Below are 21,340 nucleotides of genomic sequence, written 5' to 3'. Positions count from 1 at the left end.
GCCGAAAAGGGACTGCCTTTGAGACCCTCACATCACTCTGGAAGGCGTGAAACGGCACTTCTCAAGGCCTGAACCATCTGCCATGTAATAAGCAGCTCTTTTCCTGCTGTCTAGTTTGCACCATGGGCAACGTCCTGGCTGCCAGCTCTCCGGCACCCCCTCCTACAGTGCCAGGGCCGGGCTCAGGCTTAGTATCGGTGCCACCGGGTTTCTCCATGCCTCCTGTCACCGGACTGGTTCCCCCCGTGCAAGATCGCACTGCAGAAGAAAAATGCGACCAGCTTCCTAACCCTGGCACTTTTGAAGAATGTCATCGTAAATGCAAAGGTAAGTCGCATTTTTGTGTCGTGCAGTGGGACTGCTGCATCGAAGTCCCAAAGGCGCTTTTTCAGGAGGCAACTGGACTTAATTTCTTTGAAGACATTTCGCTTCTCATCCAGGAAGCTTCTTCAGCTCTGACTGGATGGTGGGGAATGGAAGGATTTTATACTCCTTGCAGACAGCTGGTCATTTGCCTTCTTTTAGAGAGTCCTTGAGGCTATTTGGAGGTTTATCTGTGTCCTCAAGGTCACTCTTGAAGACAGCAAAGTCCCCATTTTGGACAGAGAGGAGCGCTGGTTTGAAAGGGGTCAAAGAGGCTGTGTCAAATTTGAACAGCCCTCTCTCAACAGAGGGAGAGGGATATGACATCATTTATCTCCAGTCTATAATACGGTCCTTTCAGAAGACTTCACACCCATTGGCACCACTCAGCTGACCCTGAGGACACAGACGAACTGCCAAGTGGCCTCAATGGCTCTAAAAGGATGCAAATGACTAGCTGTCTGCAAGGAGGATAAATCCTTCCATTCCCCACCATCTATTCAGAGCTGAAGAAGCTTCTTGGATGAAAAGTAAGAAAAACAAAGTCCAGTTGCCTCCTGAAAAAGCACCTGGAGGACTGAGAATCTCCGTAGACATCCTGCATCAACCCTAACCTCGCTTACTTTATCCAGATGCATGGATCTCTACTCCCAGAATTCTCGGCAGTGGCAGCCATGATTGAGAAGTATGGGAGTTGATGTCCACAGATCTGAAGAGCGAAAGGTTGATCTGCTTTGTGAAGTTCTTACACTTCTTACAGAGCTGGAGAAGAAAACCACAGTCTTTTGAGGTCACCCAGGTGAGGAAACGGATACTCCAAGGACTGTTGGACCCTACTTGATTGTTACAGAATTTAACAACAGAGTCTTGAAAGGTTCCAGATTTTCAGCTGCAGTGCTTCTCCATCTCAGCCAACTTAAGCGGTGTGGACTTCAGCTCCCAGAATCCTGCCTTACTTGGGAACAGAAATTCTGGTTCCAATTATTGTTGTAAGTTGAGGACTATCTGTATATAGTGTAGGCCAGGGGTAGGCAACCTTGGCTCTTTTATGACTCGTGGACTTCAGCTCCCAGAATTCCTGAGCCAGCCATGCTGAGGGGAAAGGGAGAGGTTTCCAAGCTGAGCCATGATGGCTCAGGAATTCTGGGAGTTGAAGTCCTCGAGTCCTAAAAGAGCCAAGGTGGCCTACCCTAGGCCTAGGCCATTTTATGACTTCTGGACTTCAACTCCCAGAATTCCTGAGCCAGCCACGCTGAGGGGAAAGAGAGGTTTCCAAGCTGAGCCATGTTGGCTCAGGAATTCTGGGAGTTGAAGTACACGAGTCATAAAAAGAGCCAAGGTTGCCTACCCCTGGCCTACACTATATACAGATAGTCCTCAACTTACAACAATAATTGGAATCAGAATGGCTCCAATGGCTCAGCATGGAAACCTCTCCCTTTCCCCTCAGCACGGCCAGCTCAGGAATTCTGGGAGTTGAAGTCCACGGGTCCTAAAAGAGCCAAGGTGGCCTAGGTGTAGGCAATTCATCAATTATCTCCAGTTTCCACTAATCCTCCTTTTCTCTGGTTTTAACCAATACCTGATTTTGTAGAGAAAACGGGGCTCAAGCAGGAGGAACCACTGACAGCAATCTCCCTCTTCCTTCCTTTCCGTTGCAGAATTGTTTCCGATCCAAATGGAGGGGGTGAAATTAACGGTAAACAAAGGCCTGAGCAACCACTTTCAGGTAAGAGTGACTATGCCGCTTCTGCGGCATGGCAAACCAGTGATAAAGAGTGGGCAAGCCGTCGCCCTCCAGATGCTCAGTTCCGCCGCCCAGCAATCCAGTGGCTTGGCAGATGTTGCAAAGATCTGGAGGGGGCGTGGCTCCCAGTGCCCGGAGGAAGGATTAAATTATTTCCATATATATATTCATTCGGCTTTTTTAATGGCTTGCTTTCCTTGAAATGGACTGCAGGCAGTCGACAATCCCGACCAAAAATGCAGCATTCTTAGTTGGCCTCAAAACTACCGGGTTCCTCCTCCTCCTCCTCCTCCTCAGTATTTCCCTTCCATCCAGGCTTTTGGCCACGGCCTTCAGTTCATTAATCAGTAACGTTTATTCCTTTAACGGCCAGCAAAATTCAAAAGGAACAAAAGCAGAGCAAAGCAAATAAATGCAACCATATATTAACCACCGGCTGGTATATTCCTTCCTTCATTCATTCAGTGCCAGTTGGTATATTATTTTTATATCTTTATCAGCTCTTGCCAGCACGAGCAGGGGTGAGGGATGATAGGCTTTGTAGTCCACCTCTGGAGGGCCATGCATTGCCCATTTCTGCTTTCAGGGTTCCACTTTTTCACTGCACAACGGGGAATAACGTTCAGGTGGGCTCCGGTGCACGTTTTACTGGAAAACCAGTGAGTTTAGGGTGGCTTACTCTCAAGTAAGTATTCCCACGTCCCCAGTGAGTCCAAAACAGAGGTGAGGGTCTTCAGTCTCAGATGGCAGACAGTCCCTGTCTCTCTTCCCCCCCCCCCCCAATTTTAACTTATTTTACACTTCACCGCTTTTTTTTTGGATACAAGTCACAAAGGAATGGACCAGCTCTGATGTAGACACGGCTACGTCTCTGTGGTGACGCTGATAGAGCGAGTCTTATTTTTCCAATATGTTTGCCCAGGGTCTTCTATGCTGGTCCTTTTGGGTGCCTCAGCTTCGTTCACGAGCATGCTTAGTTTTCAAGGATCTTGCTGTGTGGTCACCTGGTGGTGTTTCTTCCTCGCCTTGGCTAACCATGGTGCATGTCTGCCTGGACACCTGCTTCTAGATGTCCTTTTCTGACCTGAAGGTCCCCCTCTTTCATTCTTCAGGTCAACCACACAGTGTCTCTCAGCACAGTCGGCGATTCCAATTATCACTTCGGGGCGACGTATGTCGGGACAAAGCAGCTAAGCCCCACAGAGGTAGGTTTATACAACACCTAATCAGGATGTGATTGATGCTGCTTGGATACCTCTTGAGTAGTATCTTAGTTGGATGTCTGTTTACCCTTGTGCTAGGACAGGGGTAGGCAACCTCGGCTCTTTGATGACTTGTGGACTTCAACTCCCAGAATTCCTGAGTCAGCATGGCTGGTTCAGGAATTCTGGGCATTGAAGACCACAAGTCATAAAAGAGCTGAGGTTGCCTACCCCTGTGCTAGGATCACTCTTTTTTTCCAGTGTGAGCTGTTCATTTGTGGTTTTAGAACAGCGTTTCTCAACCCTAGCCGCTTTAAGAGGTGTGGACTTCAACTCCCAGAATTCCCCAGCCAGTGTGGCTGGCTGGGGAATTCTGGGAGTTGAAGTCCACACCTCTTAAAGTGATCATGGTTGAGAAACACTGCTAGGGGATTAGGTCGGTAATTAGCAAAATAACCAACAGCCTTAGCAGACCCCGCACTCAGTATCTGGTTGAGCCAGATGATCTCTTGAGTTCCCTTCCAATTCTGACATTCTGTGAAACTTGAGAGGCAGCATCAGATTGTATGGCAATCTTCCACAGACCTTTTTTTATATAAAAGGGCACACAGGTAAAGTACCAATGGTAAAATGCAGATACAGCATAGAAAAGGCTCAATAGGTCACAGAGATGATCCCGTCCCATTATATTATTACTTACGAAATTATAAAACAAAACGCGTAACTCACGTCCTTTTGAGGTACAGGTTGCCCTTGACTTGCAACCACAATTGGTATCAGAGCTTTCATTGCTAAGCAAGCCGGTCGTTCAGCGAATCCCACGGCTTTTAAGCGAATTCAGCTTCCCCCATTGACTTTGACTTTGCTTGTGGGAAACTGGCTGGGAAGGTCTCAAACGGCGATCGTGCGGCGATACGTGCCGTTTGCTAAGCGCCTGAGATTTTGGTCACGTGAACGTGGGGATGCTGTGTTGGTTGTGAGTCGCCTTTTCCGGTGCAACACTAACTTCAAACCGTTGGTTGCAAGTTGAGAACCACAGTAGTGGCCCGAATTGTGGAAACCTTTTGGGAAAAGTGTACGGTAGAAATGCTTGAGAGTTCAAACTCTCAAGCTTCTTCCTCCTTCCGTTATATACTCAGGATGGACAGTATTTAAAATTTATTTGTTACGTATATGTAGGGGTGTGAGTCTATACATATGTTGTATATAGTATATTTAGGTGTGTGTCATGTATGTGTTTCACTTTGAGAGCGGGCAGCTAAATTTCATTTTTGATGTGTGCTGTTTGCCCACAGTATAAAAAATGACAACAAAAGTTATCTCTCTTATTTTATCTAAATGCTACCTTTGGTTAAGTTTACACCCGTTTTTCTTCTAATTTCTTTATAACCACAGCCTCGTTCACTTAATAATACTATTTTACGTCACTTTCTGGGCGACCAGTTAACTCTTTGCACCATTACTTTAATTTTATTACGTTTTACAAGCTCACTAAATGAAAGAACACAAACACACACACCCCAAGCAACTCGATAGCGATCACACAGCACACTGACAAATGTCCTCCTCTCAGCTTCAATACGTGACATCAATAACCGGATCCTACTGTGAACTGATTGGCTCATTGCCAAAACAAGATGACGCCCGATTGGCTCTCTAAACACTCCTGCTCATTGGCTACAGTCAGATGAAGGAAAGCTACCCGAGATCAACCTAAGCAAGTTGTGCTTCCTTTTTCTGGTTATTTGGCTAAAACTTTTCATAGAATACAGTGCAGAGAATTGAACAAACTTCATTGCATTACATTCTCGATTATCTTTCCATTGATATATATGGTACTACTCCCCCACCCCCCCAAAAAATATAATAATAATATAATATAATAAACCTTTATTGTCAAAGTCCAACATGTGTACATTGAGATTAGCTGAGCCTTCCCCCCCCCGTGCTCTCTCCCCCCAACACACAGTGACAACAAACCCTCCATCCCACCACACTATGTGAACCAGCTACACCACACACCGGCCTCCCAAGTCAATTCTGCATAAGATTATGTCCTGTTTAGTGTTATTAGCTATCAAACCTCAAAAACACACTTTTCCCAATAGGTTTCCACAGTTTTGGCCACTATTGTATCTACCGATGCTTTTAAGATTATAAAATATCAATATAAGATGGGACCTTGAGGACTAGAAGACCGCTAAGGTCCTTTCTAATTCTACTGTTCAAATATGCTGCTTCTTTCTCTCAGGCCTTCCCGGTGCTGGTAGGTGACATGGACAACAGCGGCAGCCTTAACGCACAGATTATCCACCAGCTCACTAATAAAATTCGGTCAAAGGTGGCTTTTCAGGTATGTGTCTTGGGATGACATCAGCCTCCCCCCGACAGTTAGAACAGTTAGTCAGTGGAACAACCTGCCTCCAGAAGTTGTGAATGCTCCAACACTGGAGGTTTTTAAGAAGAGACTGGACAGCCATTTTTCTGAAATGGTATATGTTCTCCTGCCTGAGCAGGGGGTTGGACTAGAAGACCTCCAAGGTCCCTTCCAACTATTCTATTCCATACCATTCTATTCCATTCCATTCTCATTCCATTATTCTCTTGTGTTCTGTTCTATTCCATATTCTATTCTATTCTATTCATCTGAAATGGTCTAGGATCCCCTGTTTGAGCAGGGGGTAGGACTAGAAGACCTCCAAGGTCCCTTCCAACTATTCTCTTCTTATTCTTATTTTATTCCACTCTGCTCCCTGTAAAATTTAGCCACAGTCATTTCTTCCAGATACGCCGACTTAACATTGAATCTGTCCCCTTCTAAGTCACAGGGAACATTGAATCTGTCCCCTTCTAAGTCACAGGGAACGATCACGAGGATTGTGTATTGCTTTCAGTTGTAGACAGGTGCCACCTTCCATTTCCAAAACACCTTTGGGAATCGCACTTGTACATTTGTAATTGTGTGTAAAGGTTTATTGTAAGATAACTAATTGGCACCCCCTGCTGGTTAACTGAGTGTCTTCCAAATAATAAGCACGTTTTAACATTTATCCGGAGTTTGTGTTGTCAGTACTTGATATTTGCCTGGTCTTTGCCTTTTATTATATGGTTGCATCTTAATGGCACTTAAAAAAAAATCTCTAGATGTTTGCCATTTTGAATATTTCCCTGAGTGGAAAGCTAGCTGTGAATCCTACTAAATTTATTCATTTGCTCGTTTGAACGAAATATGTTAGAATTTTTTTTTCTGAAGCCACAAACATCTTTCCAATTTCCTTCTTGAATTGGAGATGGGTGGGGTAGCAGTTTTATGGCAAGATTTCAGCCCCGGCTGAATTATATGCTTCTATCAGATGGATTCCCCTTCATGGATTACTGCCTTGTCGTGGCGAAGGGGCTTGCGTAATTCAATGAAGCTATGAGCTATGCCGTGCAGGGCCACCCAAGACGGACAGGTCATAGCAGAGAGTTCTGACAAAACGTGATCCACTGGAGAAGGAAATGGCAAACCACTCCAGTATCTTTGCCATGAAAACCCTATGGACAGTACCAAAAGGCAAAACGATATGACGCTGGAAGATGAGCCCCTCAGGTCGGAAGGTGTCCAATATGCTACTGGGGAAGAGCAGAGGGCTAGTACTAGTAGCGCCAGAAAGAATGAAAAACAAGACCAGGAGCTGACTGTGGCTCAGACCATGAGCTTCTCCTTGCAAAGTTTAGGCTTAAACTGAAGAAAGTAGGGAAAAGCACTAGGCCACTCAGGTATGAATTAAATCATATCCCTGTTGAATATACAGTAGAGGTGACAAATAGATTTAAGGAATTAGATCTGATAGACAGAGTGCCTGAAGAACTATGGACAGAGGTTCGCGACATTGTACAACAGGTAGCAACCAAAACCATCCCAAAGAAAAAGAAATGCAAGAAAGCAAAATGGCTGTCTCAGGAAGCTTTGCAAATAGCTGAGGAAAGGAGGGAAGCGAAAGGCAAGGGAGAAAAAGAAAGATACGCCCAACTGAATGCAGAATTCCAGAGAATAGCTAGAAGAGATAAGAATGCCTTCTTAAATGAACAGTGCAAAGAAATAGAAGAAAATAATAGAATAGGGAGGACCAGAGATCTTTTCAAGAAAATTGGAGAGATGAAGGGAACGTTTCATGCAAAAATGGGCATGATAAAGGACCAAAATGGCAGGGACCTAACAGAGGCAGAAGAGATTAAGAAGAGGTGGCAAAATTACACAGAAGAACTATACAAGAATGAGCTTAACGTCCCTGATAATCACAATGAGGTGGTCACTGACCTCGAGCCAGACATCCTAGAATGTGAAGTGAAGTGGGCCTTAGAAAAGCTGAGCAACAACAAAGCTAGTGGAAGTGACAGTATTCCAGCTGAGCTATTCAAAATCTTAAAAGACAATGCAGTAAAAGTGCTACACTCAATTTGCCAGCAAATTTGGAAAACTCAACAATGGCCACAGGATTGGAAAAGATCAGTTTACATTCCAATTCCAAAGAAAGGCAGTGCCAAAGAATGTTCAAACTATCGCACCATTGCACTCATTTCTCATGCTAGTAAAGTCATGCTTAAAATCCTACAAGCTAGACTTCAGCAGTATGTGGATCGAGAACTACCAGAAGTGCAGGCAGGATTTCGAAGAGGCAGAGGAACTAGAGATCAAATTGCCAACATACGCTGGATCATGGAGAAAGCTAGGGAGTTCCAGAAAAACATCTACTTCTGCTTCATTGACTATGCTAAAGCCTTTGATTGTGTGGATCATAACAAACTGTGGCAAGTTCTTAAAGAGATGGGAGTACCAGACCATCTTATTTGTCTCTTGAGAAACCTATATGCGGGTCAAGAAGCAACAGTGAGAACTGGACACGGAACCACTGATTGGTTCAAAATTGGGAAAGGAGTCCGGCAAGGCTGTATACTGTTGCCCTGCCTATTTAACTTATATGCAGAGCACATCATGAGAAAGGCAGGGCTAGATGAATCAAAAGTTGGAATTAAGATTGCCGGAAGAAATATCAACAACCTAAGATACGCAGATGATACCACTCTAATGGCAGAAAGTGAAGAAGAACTAAAGAGCCTCTTGTTGCAGGTGAAGAAGGAGAGTGCAAAACTTGGGTTGAAACTAAACATTAAGAAAACCAAGATCATGGCATCCAGCCCTCTCAATTCCTGGCAAATAGATGGGGAAGAAATGGAGGTAGTGACAGATTTTATTTTCCTGGGCTCCAAGATCACTGCAGATGGGGACTGTAGCCAAGAAATTAAAAGACGCTTGCTCCTGGGGAGGAAAGCCATGGCAAATCTAGACAGCACACTAAAAAGCAGAGACATCACCCTGTCAACAAAAGTGCGTATAGTCAAGGCTATGGTCTTCCCAGTTGCAACGTATGGCAGTGAAAGTTGGACCATAAGAAAGGCTGAGCGCCAAAGAATTGAGGCCTTTGAACTGTGGTGCTGGAGAAGACTCCTGCGAGTCCCTTGGACCGCAAGGCGATCAAACCGGTCAGTCCTAGAGGAGATCAATCCTGACTGCTCTTTAGAAGGCCAGATCCTGAAGCTAAAACTCAAGTACTTTGGCCACCTAATGAGAAGGAAGTACTCACTGGAGAAGAGCCTAATGCTGGGAAAGATCGAGGGCAATAGAAGAAGGGGACGACAGAGAATGAGGTGGCTGGATGGAGTCACTGAAGCAGTAGGCGTGAGCTTAAATGGACTCCAGAAGATGGTAGACGACAGGAAGGCCTGGAGGAATGTTGTCCATAGGGTCGCGATGGGTCGGACACGACTTCGCAGCTAACAACAACAACAACATCAGATGGATTCCCCTTCCTTAACAATGGGGTGCCCCTTTGCTAGAATCCCAGTTTCAACAAGCTTAAAAACAAGCATTAAAATGTGAGCCCCTCGGTGCTCTCTGAGCTGGGTGGTTTTCTTGCAGACGTTTCATGGCCCATCTCGGTAACATCATCAGTGCTAGAAGGGAGTGGGGTTTGCAGTGTGGAGGAGGAGGAAGACTGGGGTCCTTGGTGTTCTCTGAGGTTGGTGGTTTTCTTGCAAACGTTTCATGGCCCAGCTAGCTAACATCATCAGTGCTAGAAGGGAGTGGGGTTTGCAAAGGAGGAAGAAAGGGGAGGGGGCTGTGGGGTCCTTGGTGCTCTCTAAGCTTGGTTGTTTTCTTGCAGACATTTCATGGCCCAACTAGTTAACAACATCAGTGCTAGGAGGGAATGGTGTCTCTAGGTTACGTCACCATGAACTCAGAGAGCAAAATGGACATTGCCAACAAATTTGGAGTGCTTGGGTATGGTTAGGAGGGCACTGACTTTTCTAGCCTGCCCTATCTGTTTCCTGGTAAAATACATGGGAAAATCCCATTTGGAGGAAAATTACCACTTAGTGGTTTGCCCTGGGGGAAGTTTTCTTGGTGTTTCCTTGTTAAGTTTGTTGTCTACTCTTTGATTGTTTGAGTTAGTCGTTCCTTGATTGGATTATTGTTTACTGCTTGATGGTTGGCTTAATATTAACCTTGGTATTCATCTCTGCTTATCTGGGTGTTGATTGCTGGCTAGGAGGTATTTTGGTGTTTTTGCTTCCTTTGTGGGGTTTTTTTGATTTGTTTCTTTTGAATGATGGGTAGATGTTGTTTACAAAAGACCGACTCTCAAGCCGTAAACAATACCCCAATCAAGGAACTACCAAACCCCCTCTCTCTCCTAGAAATGATAATGTTACCTAGTTGGGTCATGAAATGTCTGCAAGAAAGCAGCCACGCTCAGACAACACCAGGGACCCCTAAATCCTCCTCCGCCTGGTCCTCTTCCTTTAAACCCCCCAGTCTCTTCTACTGCTGATGATGTTACTTAGTTTGGTCGAGAAACATCTGCAAGAAAACAACCAAGTTCAGAAAGCGTTAAGGATCCCACTGTCGTTGTCATCATCCTCTTCCTCCACTCCACAAACCCCCCTCCCTTCTGGCACTGATGGTGTTACCTAGCTGGGTAATGAAACGTCTGCAAGAACACCACCCAGCTCAGAGGGCACCAAGGACCCCATAGTCCTCCTCCTCTCCCCCCTCCTCTTCCTCCTCCTCTTCCTCTCCTTCTGCTCCTCTCTACACTTCCCATGCCTTCTCGCACTGATGATGTTCCCTAGTTGGGTCATGAAACGTCTGCAAGGAAACCACCCAGCTCAGAGGGCACCAAGGACCCCACAGTCACCTTCCTCCCTTTCTCCTTCTCTTCCATTCTGCAAACCCCACTCCCTTCTAGCACTGAAGATGTTCCCTAGTTGGGTGATGAAACGTCTGCAAGAACACCACCCAGCTCAGAGGGCAGCAAGGAACCCACAGCTCGGCCCCGAGCTACGCATATCCTCTGCAAATACTCCAAGGCAGACAAGCCTTTGCTTACCCTCTCTTTTGTCTTCCAGACGCAGCAAGCCAAATTTGTGAACTGGCAAGTGGACGGCGAATACAGGGGCACAGATTTCACCACTGCCGTCACGCTAGGGAACCCCGATATTGTAGTAGGCTCAGGTGAGCAAATCCCACCCTCGGCTCTTTCTCTTGCCATCCAGAAGCCTTCCTGCTCAGCCTGGTCTCTGGCTTAATCCCTGACCTTTCCGGGCAGGGCTGCCCAGTGTGTGTGTGTGGGGGGGTGTCCACATAAATGGTGCTAAACAGCCTCCCCTCGCTCCCATCTGCATTCCACAGGGATCCTAGTGGCACATTATCTGCAGAGCATCACACCGTGCCTGGCGCTGGGCGGGGAACTGGTGTACCATCGAAGAGCAGGGGAAGAAGGAACCGTCATGTCTTTCGCTGGGAAGTACACAGGTACCCTCACATCCTTTGGTGTTTGAAGGAACCCGGCCATTTGGGCACTCTGGGGGGTTCAGTCAAGCCTGGATGCATGTGTGGTTTAGCGGCAAAGTGGAACTTGGCAGCTGGGTTAATGTCTCTCAGAGTCTGGGACAGGGGTCCCCAGCCCCCGGTCTGTGCACCGGTCCCGGTCCGCACAAACAAGGAAAGCCCCATCCATGGGACGCAGGCAGCACACGAAACCACGCACTCTCCAGTCCGTGGAAAAACCTCTCTCCACGGAACCGGTCCCTGGTGCCCAAAAGGTCAGGGACCTCTGTGCTAAATCACCGAAGTATCTCAGCGTGTCTTTGGGACTCTGCTAAGGCATGGGATTCCAGAAGAGAGTAACAGGAGTTGGGAGGTGCCTTAGAGGTCTTCTGGTCCAAGCCGCTGTTCAAGCAGGAGATCCCAGATCAGCGGTCCCCAACAACACCCCCCACACACACTCTGGACCAATACTGGGCCACAGCACACCAGCAACCGGCCCGCACAGACAAGCAAAGCCCCATCCGTGGGATGCAGGCAGCACACAAAACCACGCCCACGCCCCCTCCGGTCCACGGAAAAACCTCTCTCCCCGGAAGCGGTCCCTGGTGCCCAAAAGGTTGGGGGCCTCTGTTCCAGGACAAGTGGCCCCGGAACAATTCAACTCTGCATTAACCATTCCAGTTATTTTTATTATTGCTAACCACGTTTTCATCAACATTATTGTAACTTGTACATCTGGATTGCCTTTATTTTATTATCGGCCATGGTTCTGCTCAAATTAATGTAACGTTTAGGTTTGTTGAATTGGCTCTGGCGAGTTAGCCACAGTGAGTTGTCCCGTTCCGCAAGAAGGAGGGGTCAGATTGGGGTGGGGGTGGGGGGTGAGCACAGGCCCTTCTTAGCCAAGGGAACTCCCCAATTGACCCTAGGTCAGCTTAGTCTACCTAACAGGGCTGATGTTCCAGGGAGCAATCTGTACACCACTCTGAGCGCCTCAACAAAAATAGGGTAGAATCCTAATGTGTCCATAAGACCACACAATATTTGGCCTAATGAAAAAAAAATGCGTGGTTCCCTGTTGTGATCACCTGTAGTGGTGAAGGAAGATCTTCTCCCTTTTCCATCCTCCACAGCACCAAACTGGATTGCGACGCTGACAGTAGGACAGGCTGGAGCACACGCCACGTATTACCACAAAGCCAGCGACCAGGTGAGTTGCCTTTGGGAGACGACGTGGGGAACAAGACGGAAGCCCGCTCTTTAAAGCAGCTGCATCTTTCCCCACCACTTCAGAATGGCAGAAATGAACGGTCCCGGGATAAGGTGCAGCTGCTTTTAAAAGAGCTGCAGTCAAATCCCTCATCGTTCGAAAGCACCCGACACGATGACGATCTGAATCCAAAGCGCTCTGGTGTCCTCATCATATCGATTTCCTAGCACAGATTGATCTGTAGAGCCGTGGTGGCGCAGTGCTTAGAATGCAGTATTGCAGACAGACTCTGCTCGCTGCCAGGAGTTCGATCCTGACCGACTCAAGGCCGACTCAGCCTTCCATCCTTGCGAGGACCCAGATTTATAGAGGGCTGTAAAGCAGTGTGAAGCAGTATATAAGTCTAAAGGCTATTGCTATTGCCCTCCCTCCCTCCTTGGCTCTGTTCCCTTCCTTCCTTCCTTCCTTCCTTCCTTCCTTCCTTCCTTCCTTCCTTCCTTCCTTCCTTCCTTCCTTCCTTCCTTCCTTCCTTCCTTCCTTCCTTCCTTCCTTCCTTCCTTCCTTCCTTCCTTCCTTCCTTCCTTCCTTCCTTCCATGGTGCGCAGTGGTTAGAATGCAGGATTGCAAGCTAACTCTGCCCACTGCCACCTGTTCAATCCTGACCGGCTCAAGGTTGGACTCAGCCTTCCATCCTTCCGAGGTCGGTAAAATGAGGACGCAGATTTTTGAGGGGGCAATGTGCTGACTCTTTAAACTGCTTAGAGAGGGCTGTCAAGCACCATGAAGCGGTATATAAGTCTAAGGGCTGTTTGCTGTAACAGATACACTGGGAGTGGGTGGATGGGGGTTACAGCATCAGTTTGAACCCCATGGGCAAGATTTGAAATATCTGTACGCTGTATTTCCCTGGCTGAGGGATTCTGGGAGTTGAAGTCCGCAAGCAGGGCTCTTCAAACTTGGCCCTTTGGTGACTTGTGGACTTCAACTCAGCGTGCAGCTGGCTGAGGAATTCTGGGAGTTGAAGTCCACCAGTCATCAAAGTTTGAAGAGCCCTGCCCTAGAGCGTCATGGCTTCCCTTCCTCCATGGCTCTGATAAGCTGTAACTGAAATTCACCAGCCCTGTGGCCTGAAGGGATGCAGAGGAGGTGCCTGGCGGTGGGGCAGGGCTGCAGTGGGGCCCAGGTGCCATGGGGCCTGGCTCTCATGTCTTCTCTGTGGTCCGGCTCTCCAGTTGCAGGTAGGGGTGGAATTCGAAGCCAGCACTCGCATGCAAGACACCAGTGCAACCTTCGGATACCAGCTGGATCTACCCAAAGCCAATCTCCTTTTCAAAGGTACGGCGCTCTTGAGTTTATTTCTTGGAGCGGTAAGGCAGTCGTTTCTTCAGTAAAACAGGGGAAAAAAAGATGTCTGCTGGCAGTCCTCGACTTACAGCTGTTTGTTCAGTGGCTGTTTCAAAGTTACGACGGCCCTGGCAAAAGGGACTTCCACCACCGGTCCTCGCGTTTAGGACTGTTGCCGAAACGATCACAATCTGGGTGTTGGCCACCGGCTCACTTTTGCAATGGTTGCAGCATCCTACGGTCACCTGGCTGGCCCTTTCTGACCTTCAGAGTTGGCTCAGCGGCGAGCAAGAGTCAGCGGGTGGGCGGAGCTGCCTTCGCTTCCTGACTGCGCGATTCACTTAACGGCAGCCACTGACCTAACCACCCCTGGCCGAAAAAAAGGGTCGTAAAATCAGAAGCCAACTCATTTAACAGCTTTCTGCTTCCCCACAGAAAGTCTGTTCCCAGTTGTGGACATAAGGTCGAAGACTACCTGTGCTGGGTTTGGCCCTAATGGGAAGCGCTCAAATTTAGACCAATGGATCAATCTATTTATCTCTTTTTGTCTGTCCATCTCAGTCTGTCTGTCTTCTATCTATCTGACTGTCCATTTATGCATCCATCCATCTATATCTCTATCCATCCATCAATCTGTCTTTCTAGCTATCTAATTCATCTATATATCTACCCATCAATCTGTCTTTCTGTCTAGCTAGCTAGCTATGCATCCATCTATCCATTTATCTCTTTTGTCTATCCATCTCTGTCCATCTCCTGTTTACCTGACTATATATCCATCCATCTGTGTTTATCTCTCATCTCTGTCTATTTATCTATTTATCTCGTGTCTGTCTGTCTATCCATCCATCCATTTCTGTCTGTCTGTCTGTCTATCTATCTATCTATCTATCTATCTATCTATCTATCTATCTATCTATATCTCTGTTTTTCTCTCTTATCCATCTATCTCTGTCAGTCTGTCTGCCTATCTACCTGTCCATCTATTGATTTATCTCTATTTATCCTTCTGTCTGCCTATCTAATCTAGACTCTCTATCTCCTGCCTTTATTATTATATAATAATTATACATTTATTGCAATTATTTATTCCTTTTGCGAGGGGCCGTCTCCCCGCATTTTTTGACTCTTGATTCCTCTCCCTCTCCAGGCTCCATTGACAGCAACTGGATCGTGGGGGCCGCCTTGGAAAAGAAGCTGATTCCGTTGCCGCTGACGCTCGCCATGGGCGCCTTCCTCAATCACCGCAAGAACAAATTCCAGTGCGGCTTTGGCCTCACCATTGGTTAAGCTGCCCTTCTCCTTCCTCCTCCTCCTCCTCTTCTCCACCTTCAGTGCAGTTCGTGGCCCCGTTTTCCTCCTTGTCTGGCCCTTGGTGGGGCAGGAAGGGAGACCCCGGAGGTCGTCTGGGGGTGGAGAGCAGGAAGGGGGGGGCCTTCTGCCTCCCACCCACAAGGAGCAGCTGGTGGCTCTCGGAGAACCTGTAGGCTGGGGGACTCCAGACCTTTGGCTCAAAATACGGTTCACAAGATCCACGGGGCACTGCTTCGCTGCCTCCTGCCACCAGGGGGCACTCTAGCCTAGGGAATGGGGAAAGGCTTTCTTTCCCAGAGATTGGGGCTGCCAGAGGTCTGGGATTGAGGGAGTTTGGGGTCCCCTCCCTCCCTCCCCCCTATCCACCCCCACCCCTTTCCTCCCTTTCTCTCCCCCCCCCACCCCAAATTTCCTTCCATTTTCCCCTCCATCCGGGAAGGAGAGAGCCAACTTGTGACGGTTTTCCAAAGAGAGAAAAAATCCATAGGATTTTGCCTTTAAAAAAAAAAAGCGCCTCTCTTCCCGCAATACAGAAGCTACCCTGTTTTTTGTTTCTTGGGGAGATTTATTTTTATTTTTTCCCCTTTTGGTTCTCGCTTCCCTGTTGGCTTTGCCAAAAAGGTAAAACGGCAAACGTGGTTTTTCTCGGGCCTGTTTTTTTTTGGGGGGGGGGGCTCCAGTTTGCACCCGCCTTCCCTCCTCGCCGCCTCTGCCCTCAAGTTGTGCGGGAGCTACCGTTGTGTCTCTGCATTTGCTGGATGTACGAAAAGAGTGTTTCTCCGACCTCCCCCCCCCCCGGCCCCCCCAACGCAGACACCCCTCTTCAGTTGAAGCCGCCTGTCCTGTGCGTGAAAGAGAGACACAAAGAGAGAGAGCTGCCTTGCCTGCTGTCACTCCAGAGCCATACGGAGTTTCGTGGGGGAATATCTGCACTGCCCTTCCCTCCCGCCACCAGAGACTGTGTGTAAATCATGTTTATAAGTTATGGGGTGGGGGGGTGGGGCAAAAAAGGAAAAGAAAAAAAAAAGGATCTTTTACAAATGGAAAACAAAGCAACCTCAAAAGAGGAGTCGCCTTCCTCTGCAAAAAGTTCAGAATATCTGGTTTCAATAAAACCCATCTACAATGCTTCCCGTCTGGGCCTTCCCTCGTTTTGATTTTCGGGGACCTCGGTTGGCGTTTGAGGGGGCTATAAAGGAGTCGTCCAGGTCACGGGTTGTCCCCCTAAGGTGCTTTTTCCAAAGGCAACTGGACTCGGTTGTTTGTTTGTTCCTCGAAGAGGTTTCGCTTCTCGTTCCAAGAAGCTTCTTCCGTTCTGACCCGAATTTCTGACTGACCTGACGTCTTCCGTCAGAAGGGAGGAAGCTTCTTGGGATGAGAAGCGAAACCTCTTCAAAGAAAAACCCAAGTCCAGTTGCCTTTGGGGGGGGGGGGGAAAGCACCTTTGGGCTAAGGAGAAGGGATTGGAGGAAAGGACGCCCCCAAGTCCAATGCTATGCCCCCCCACCTCAAAAAACAAAGTCCCTGTTCAAATTTGGCTGAGGGAACAGTAGGAAGGGAGAAGCAAGATGGTGGGTTATGGGCCAGCTCTGAGCTGACTTGTATTCATAGCCCACTGAAAACAAATCCTGGTTTAATTTAGAGAGAGCTTGGTGGCGCAGTGGGCTAATGCCTCCTTTAGTGACACCAGCTGCCTGCAATTAGTGCAGGTTCGAGTCCCACCAGGCTCAAGGTTGACTCAGCCTTCCATCCTTCCGAGGTAGGTAAAATGAGGACCCAGATTGTTGGGGGCAATTAAGCTGACTTTGTAATAATGCCGCTTGGGGTGTGTGTGTGAAAGCCCTAATAAGCAGGCTTATACATAGAATGAAGGCTACTGCTAAGCTTGTAAGCCACCTTGAGTCTTCGGAGAAGGGCGGGATATAAATGGAATTAAAATAAATAAAATAATTTCTGGATTTGATTGTATCAGGTTAGGAGGAAACAGTCAATTGAAACCGGATTAGAAGGCCTGCTTTTCAAGCCGGTCACCTGTCTGTATTCCAAAGGTGGGTGATCTTACGATTTCATTGATGGACCCATGAAATAATACGACACTTCCCACTCCCAATTAACCAACTACAAGGGCAGTACGAGGAGCATGGTTAACACCGATGCCTCGTTGGCAGAGGAGCTGAATATCTTCTTCGCTTGCTACCAGACCCCGTAGCCTCTGCTGCCCGGCCTTCTGATTCTCAGCAACTCACCCTACCTGAAGACCAAGTGAGAACTGTATTGAAGGCTGTGAATCCCAGCAAAGCTGCAGGCCCAGATGGGGTGCTGGGGATAGTGGTTAAAAATTGTGCCGACCAATTAGCAGGGGTCCTGACAAGGATTCTTAACATCTTGCAAACAGCATGTGTACCATCGTGCTTGAAAGCAGCTACCATTGTCCCAGTCCCCAAGAAAACCGCAGTTGAGTGCCTGAATGACTACAGACCTGTTGCATTAAGGTCTGTAGTCATGAAATGTTTCAAAAGACTGGTTCTCCAACATCTCAGGACATGCCGCCCACTGGATTTCGATAAACATCAATTTGCCTATAGGGGGAACAGGTCGACAGACGATGCCATAGCTACTGCTTTACACTCTGTAGCAAGTCATCTCGAGAAACCTGGAAGTTATGTCAGGATGCTTTTTGTTGATTATAGCTCGGCTTTCAACACCATTTTGCTGAGCATTCTCATCAAGAAGCTGACTGACTTGAAATTCTCCCCCGCCATCTGCAATTGGATTCAAGACTTTCTTAGGGACCGGTTACAAACAGTGAGGGTCGGGTCTGCTTTGTCCACCCCCCTGAAGCTTTGCACCGGCTCGCCACAGGGCTGTGTGCTTTGCCCCTACCTGTACTCTTTGTACACATATGACTGCATATCATCCGACCCATCTACTGTGATAATTAAGTTCGCAGATGATACGACCGTGGTGGGTCTTATTACAGATGGGGATGAGACAGCATACAGAGCGGAGGTACAAAAACTATCCATGTGGTGTAACAACAACTTGCACCTGAACATCGGCAAGACGAAAGAGATGGTGCTAGACTTCCGGAGGAAAAAGGAGGAACCTGCCCCACTTTACATCGGGGAGGACTGTGTGGAGAGAGTTTCCTCCTTTAAATTTCTGGGAGTCTACCTCTGTGAAGATCTGACCTGGAAAATTAACACAACCCAGGTAGCCAGAAAGGCCCAACAGAGACTTCACTTTCTCGGGGTCTTGCGGAAGAACAGGGTAGAACAACGGCTAATGACCCTCTTTTACCAGTCTACCTCTCGCGTGGTATTGTGGTTTGGTATGCTGGTCTGACAGCCTCGGATAGGAAGGCATTACAGAGGGTGGTGAGCACAGCACAAGACATCGTGGGCTGTCCCCTGACACCACTGGATGACATCTCCAGGGCTTGTTGCCTTGGAAAAGTGAGGAAAATTCTCAGGGATAACTCACACACTGGTCGGTATCTCTTTACTCTCCTACCATCAGGTAGGAGATATAGGAGTATAGCCAGCCACACCAACAGGCTGAAAAACAGCTTTTATCCATGGGCTGTTAGGCTTTTGAACAGGAAATAATTTTTATAAACTTTATGCATAATTGACTTGCGAGGCCGGTGTGTTGTGCAATTAGCTCACATGGTGTAATAAGATGGAGGGTTTGTGTCACTGTAAGCTGGGGGTTGGGGGCACGAAGGGAGGCTCAGCCAATCTCAATGTATACACGGTTGTATTTTGACAATAAAGGTTCATTCATTCCCAATTTTCAAAACGTTTGGTCCTCAACCAAAGGTACGGTGTGAAGCCTGAGATGGAAGCCAGCCAGGTGATAAGCTAAGTCAACGAAGTCAACTTGACCCAGGAGACAAAACGGTCAAAATCCCAGTTGCTCAGAATTCTTGCATGGTCAATGTGCAATGCCTATGCACACATGGGTGTCCACGTTCAACAAAGTCTGCGAAGACTTGGTTGGCTTCAGTCCTTGAGGCTACAACACCGCAAAAACGTGTTGTATGAAGGCGAGTTAATCTGGTTGGTTTATGGGTCACGTGCCCAGAAAATGGGACTAATTATATCGGAGTCACCTTCTAGTGAAGTATCTCTAGAGACAGAAGCAACCTCAAACTAAGGAGAAATGTCCCACTTGTGAGAACTATTCATCAGTGGAACGACTTGCCACCAGAAGTTGTGGGTGCTCCAACAGTGGAGGTTTTTAGGAAGAGATTGGACATTTGAACTGGTACAGGCTTTCCTTCCTGAGCAGAGGGTTGGACTAGAAGACCTCCGAGGTTCCCCCCCTCCCCCAACACGGTTATTCTCTTAAGATGGATGGACTTCATCAATGCTAGGAGGGAATGGGGTTTGCTTCTATACTAGTGTACAAAATGAGGGCACACCCTGTTCCCCTCTGACACTGATGATATTACCTAGTTGGGTCATGAAAAGTCTGCAAGAAAATAAGCTCAGAGAGTACCAAGGACCCCGCAGTCATTTTCCTCCTCTTCCTCCTTCCCACCAACCCCTCTCCCTTCTAGCACCGATGATGTTACCTAGTTGGGTCATGAAATATTGCTAAGCACATTTAATTTGTGCTTAGATTGTAAGCCGCCCTGAGTCTTCGGAGAAGGGCGGGATATAAATGGGATTAAAATAAAAAATAAAAAATAAATAAAAATGAAATGTCTCCAAGGAAACCACCAAGCTCAGAGAACACCATTCCTGTTGGGTATTTTACCAGAGAAATATAGCAAAGAGAACACATATTTGATTATTCATATAACCACCGCAGCTAGGATTGTGTTTGCACAAAACTGGAAGGCCCTGAAAGCTCCTCCAGAAGAAGAGGTGATCGGGGAAAATAATGGAATGTGCGGAAACAAATAGATTAACGACGATAATTAAAGATAAGACAGAGTCAGAGTATTATGAAATTTGGGGGAAATTTTATGAGTGGGTGAAAAAGAGAATAGGCTTAAAAGGCAGCTAACGCTAATTTAGACGGAAGAAAAATGAGGAGATAAGGATATTATCATACCTAATATAGACATTGAAAATCCAAGGAGAGGAGCTGCTCGGACATCAGCCCTGAATTGTATCGGAGGAGGGATGGGAGGGAAGAGAGGAGAGGAGGGGGAAGGAGGTAGGAAGGTCGGAGGGAAAGAGGAGGAGAAGTGGGGAGAAAGGGGAGGGGAGCAGTGAGGGAAAGAGGAGAGGAGAGGAAGAAGAGGGAAGTAGGAAAGAAAGGAGAGAGGGAGAAAGAAAGGAGAGAAGAGAGAAGAGAGAGAAGGAGGGTGGATACAGTGAAAGGGGAAATGGACGAGCAGCACCCAGACTTTGTTGTTGTTGTTGTTAGTTGCGAGTCTGACCCATCGCGACCCCATGGACAACGTTCCTCCAGGCCTTCCTGTCCTCTACCATCTTCTGGAGTCCATTTAAGCTCACGCCTCCTGCTTCAGTGAGTCCATCCAGCCACCTCCTTCTCTGTCGTCCCCTTCTTCTCTTGCCCTCAATCTTTCCCAGCATGAGGCTCTTCTCCAGTGAGTCCTTCCTTCTCATCAGGTGTATTTGAGTTTCAGCTTCAGGATCTGGCCTTCTAAAGAGCAGTCAGGGTTGATCTCCTCTAGGACTGACCGGTTTGATCGCCTTGCAGTCCAAGGGACTCGCAGGAGTCTTCTCCAGCACCATAGTTCAAAGGCCTCAATTCTTTGGCGCTCAGCCTTTCTTATGGTCCAGCTTTCACTGCCATACATTGCAACTGGGAAGACCATAGCCTTGACTATACGCACTTTTGTTGACAGGCACCCAGACTTACGTGTATGTATTTATGTATGACGATATATAATACCTACAGCATGACTGATATAACAAATGTTAAATACTTGGAAAAAATGTTTATATTTCATTGTTTGGTTGGTGGTATATGAAAGGAACTGTGACAAAATAAAAAAAAATTAAAAAAAGGGAACACCAAGGACCCCACAGTCCTCCTCCCCCTCCCCCCCCTCTCCCTTCTAGCACCGATGATGTTACCTAGTTGGGTCATGAAATGTCTCCAAGGAAACCACCCAGCTCAGAGAACACCCAGGACCCCCTGAGCTGCAAAGTCAGCCCTGAGCTGCAAAGATTCTCTTCCATCCGTACTATAAGATGTGTGGAGTAAGAGGGGTTTTAAAAAAACTGAAACACAACTCTTTCGACATCGAAGGCTTCGTCTGGCTGTTTTTTCCAAGAATTAATGATGGTATGTGTGTTTATACA

At 47.4% G+C, this 21,340-nt stretch overlaps 1 protein-coding gene across 1 annotated transcript; it reads left to right on the top strand.

The window, feature by feature from the left end:
* Positions 1 to 114: 114 nt before the first annotated feature.
* On the top strand, positions 115 to 16,209 carry TOMM40 (translocase of outer mitochondrial membrane 40). The gene is made up of 9 exons (XM_081335383.1): positions 115 to 327; positions 2,025 to 2,092; positions 3,223 to 3,315; positions 5,564 to 5,665; positions 10,765 to 10,870; positions 11,048 to 11,170; positions 12,319 to 12,395; positions 13,628 to 13,730; positions 14,890 to 16,209. The coding sequence occupies exons 1-9, from the start codon at positions 123 to 125 to the stop codon at positions 15,027 to 15,029; spliced, it is 1,017 nt and encodes a 338-aa protein (XP_081191509.1). The 5' UTR covers positions 115 to 122; the 3' UTR covers positions 15,030 to 16,209.
* The last annotated feature ends 5,131 nt before the right edge of the window (positions 16,210 to 21,340 follow it).

The sequence above is a fragment of the Vipera berus genome (assembly GCF_964194415.1).
Source record: "Vipera berus genome assembly, chromosome: 9".
NCBI lineage: Eukaryota > Metazoa > Chordata > Lepidosauria > Squamata > Viperidae > Vipera > Vipera berus.
The sequence above is the reverse complement of the archived record's forward strand: the minus strand, read 5'-3'. Positions and strand labels throughout refer to the sequence as shown.

What these genes read in the sequence shown, in the direction of transcription:
- TOMM40 (XM_081335383.1), top strand. Translation starts at nt 123, where the DNA reads ATGGGCAACGTCCTGGCTGCCAGCTCTCCGGCACCCCCTCCTACAGTG. An exon ending in AGCAGCTAAGCCCCACAGAG is followed by an intron (nt 3,316 to 5,563) that starts GTAGGTTTATAC and finishes TCTTTCTCTCAG; the next exon opens with GCCTTCCCGGTGCTGGTAGG. An exon ending in AGCCAATCTCCTTTTCAAAG is followed by an intron (nt 13,731 to 14,889) that starts GTACGGCGCTCT and finishes CTCCCTCTCCAG; the next exon opens with GCTCCATTGACAGCAACTGG.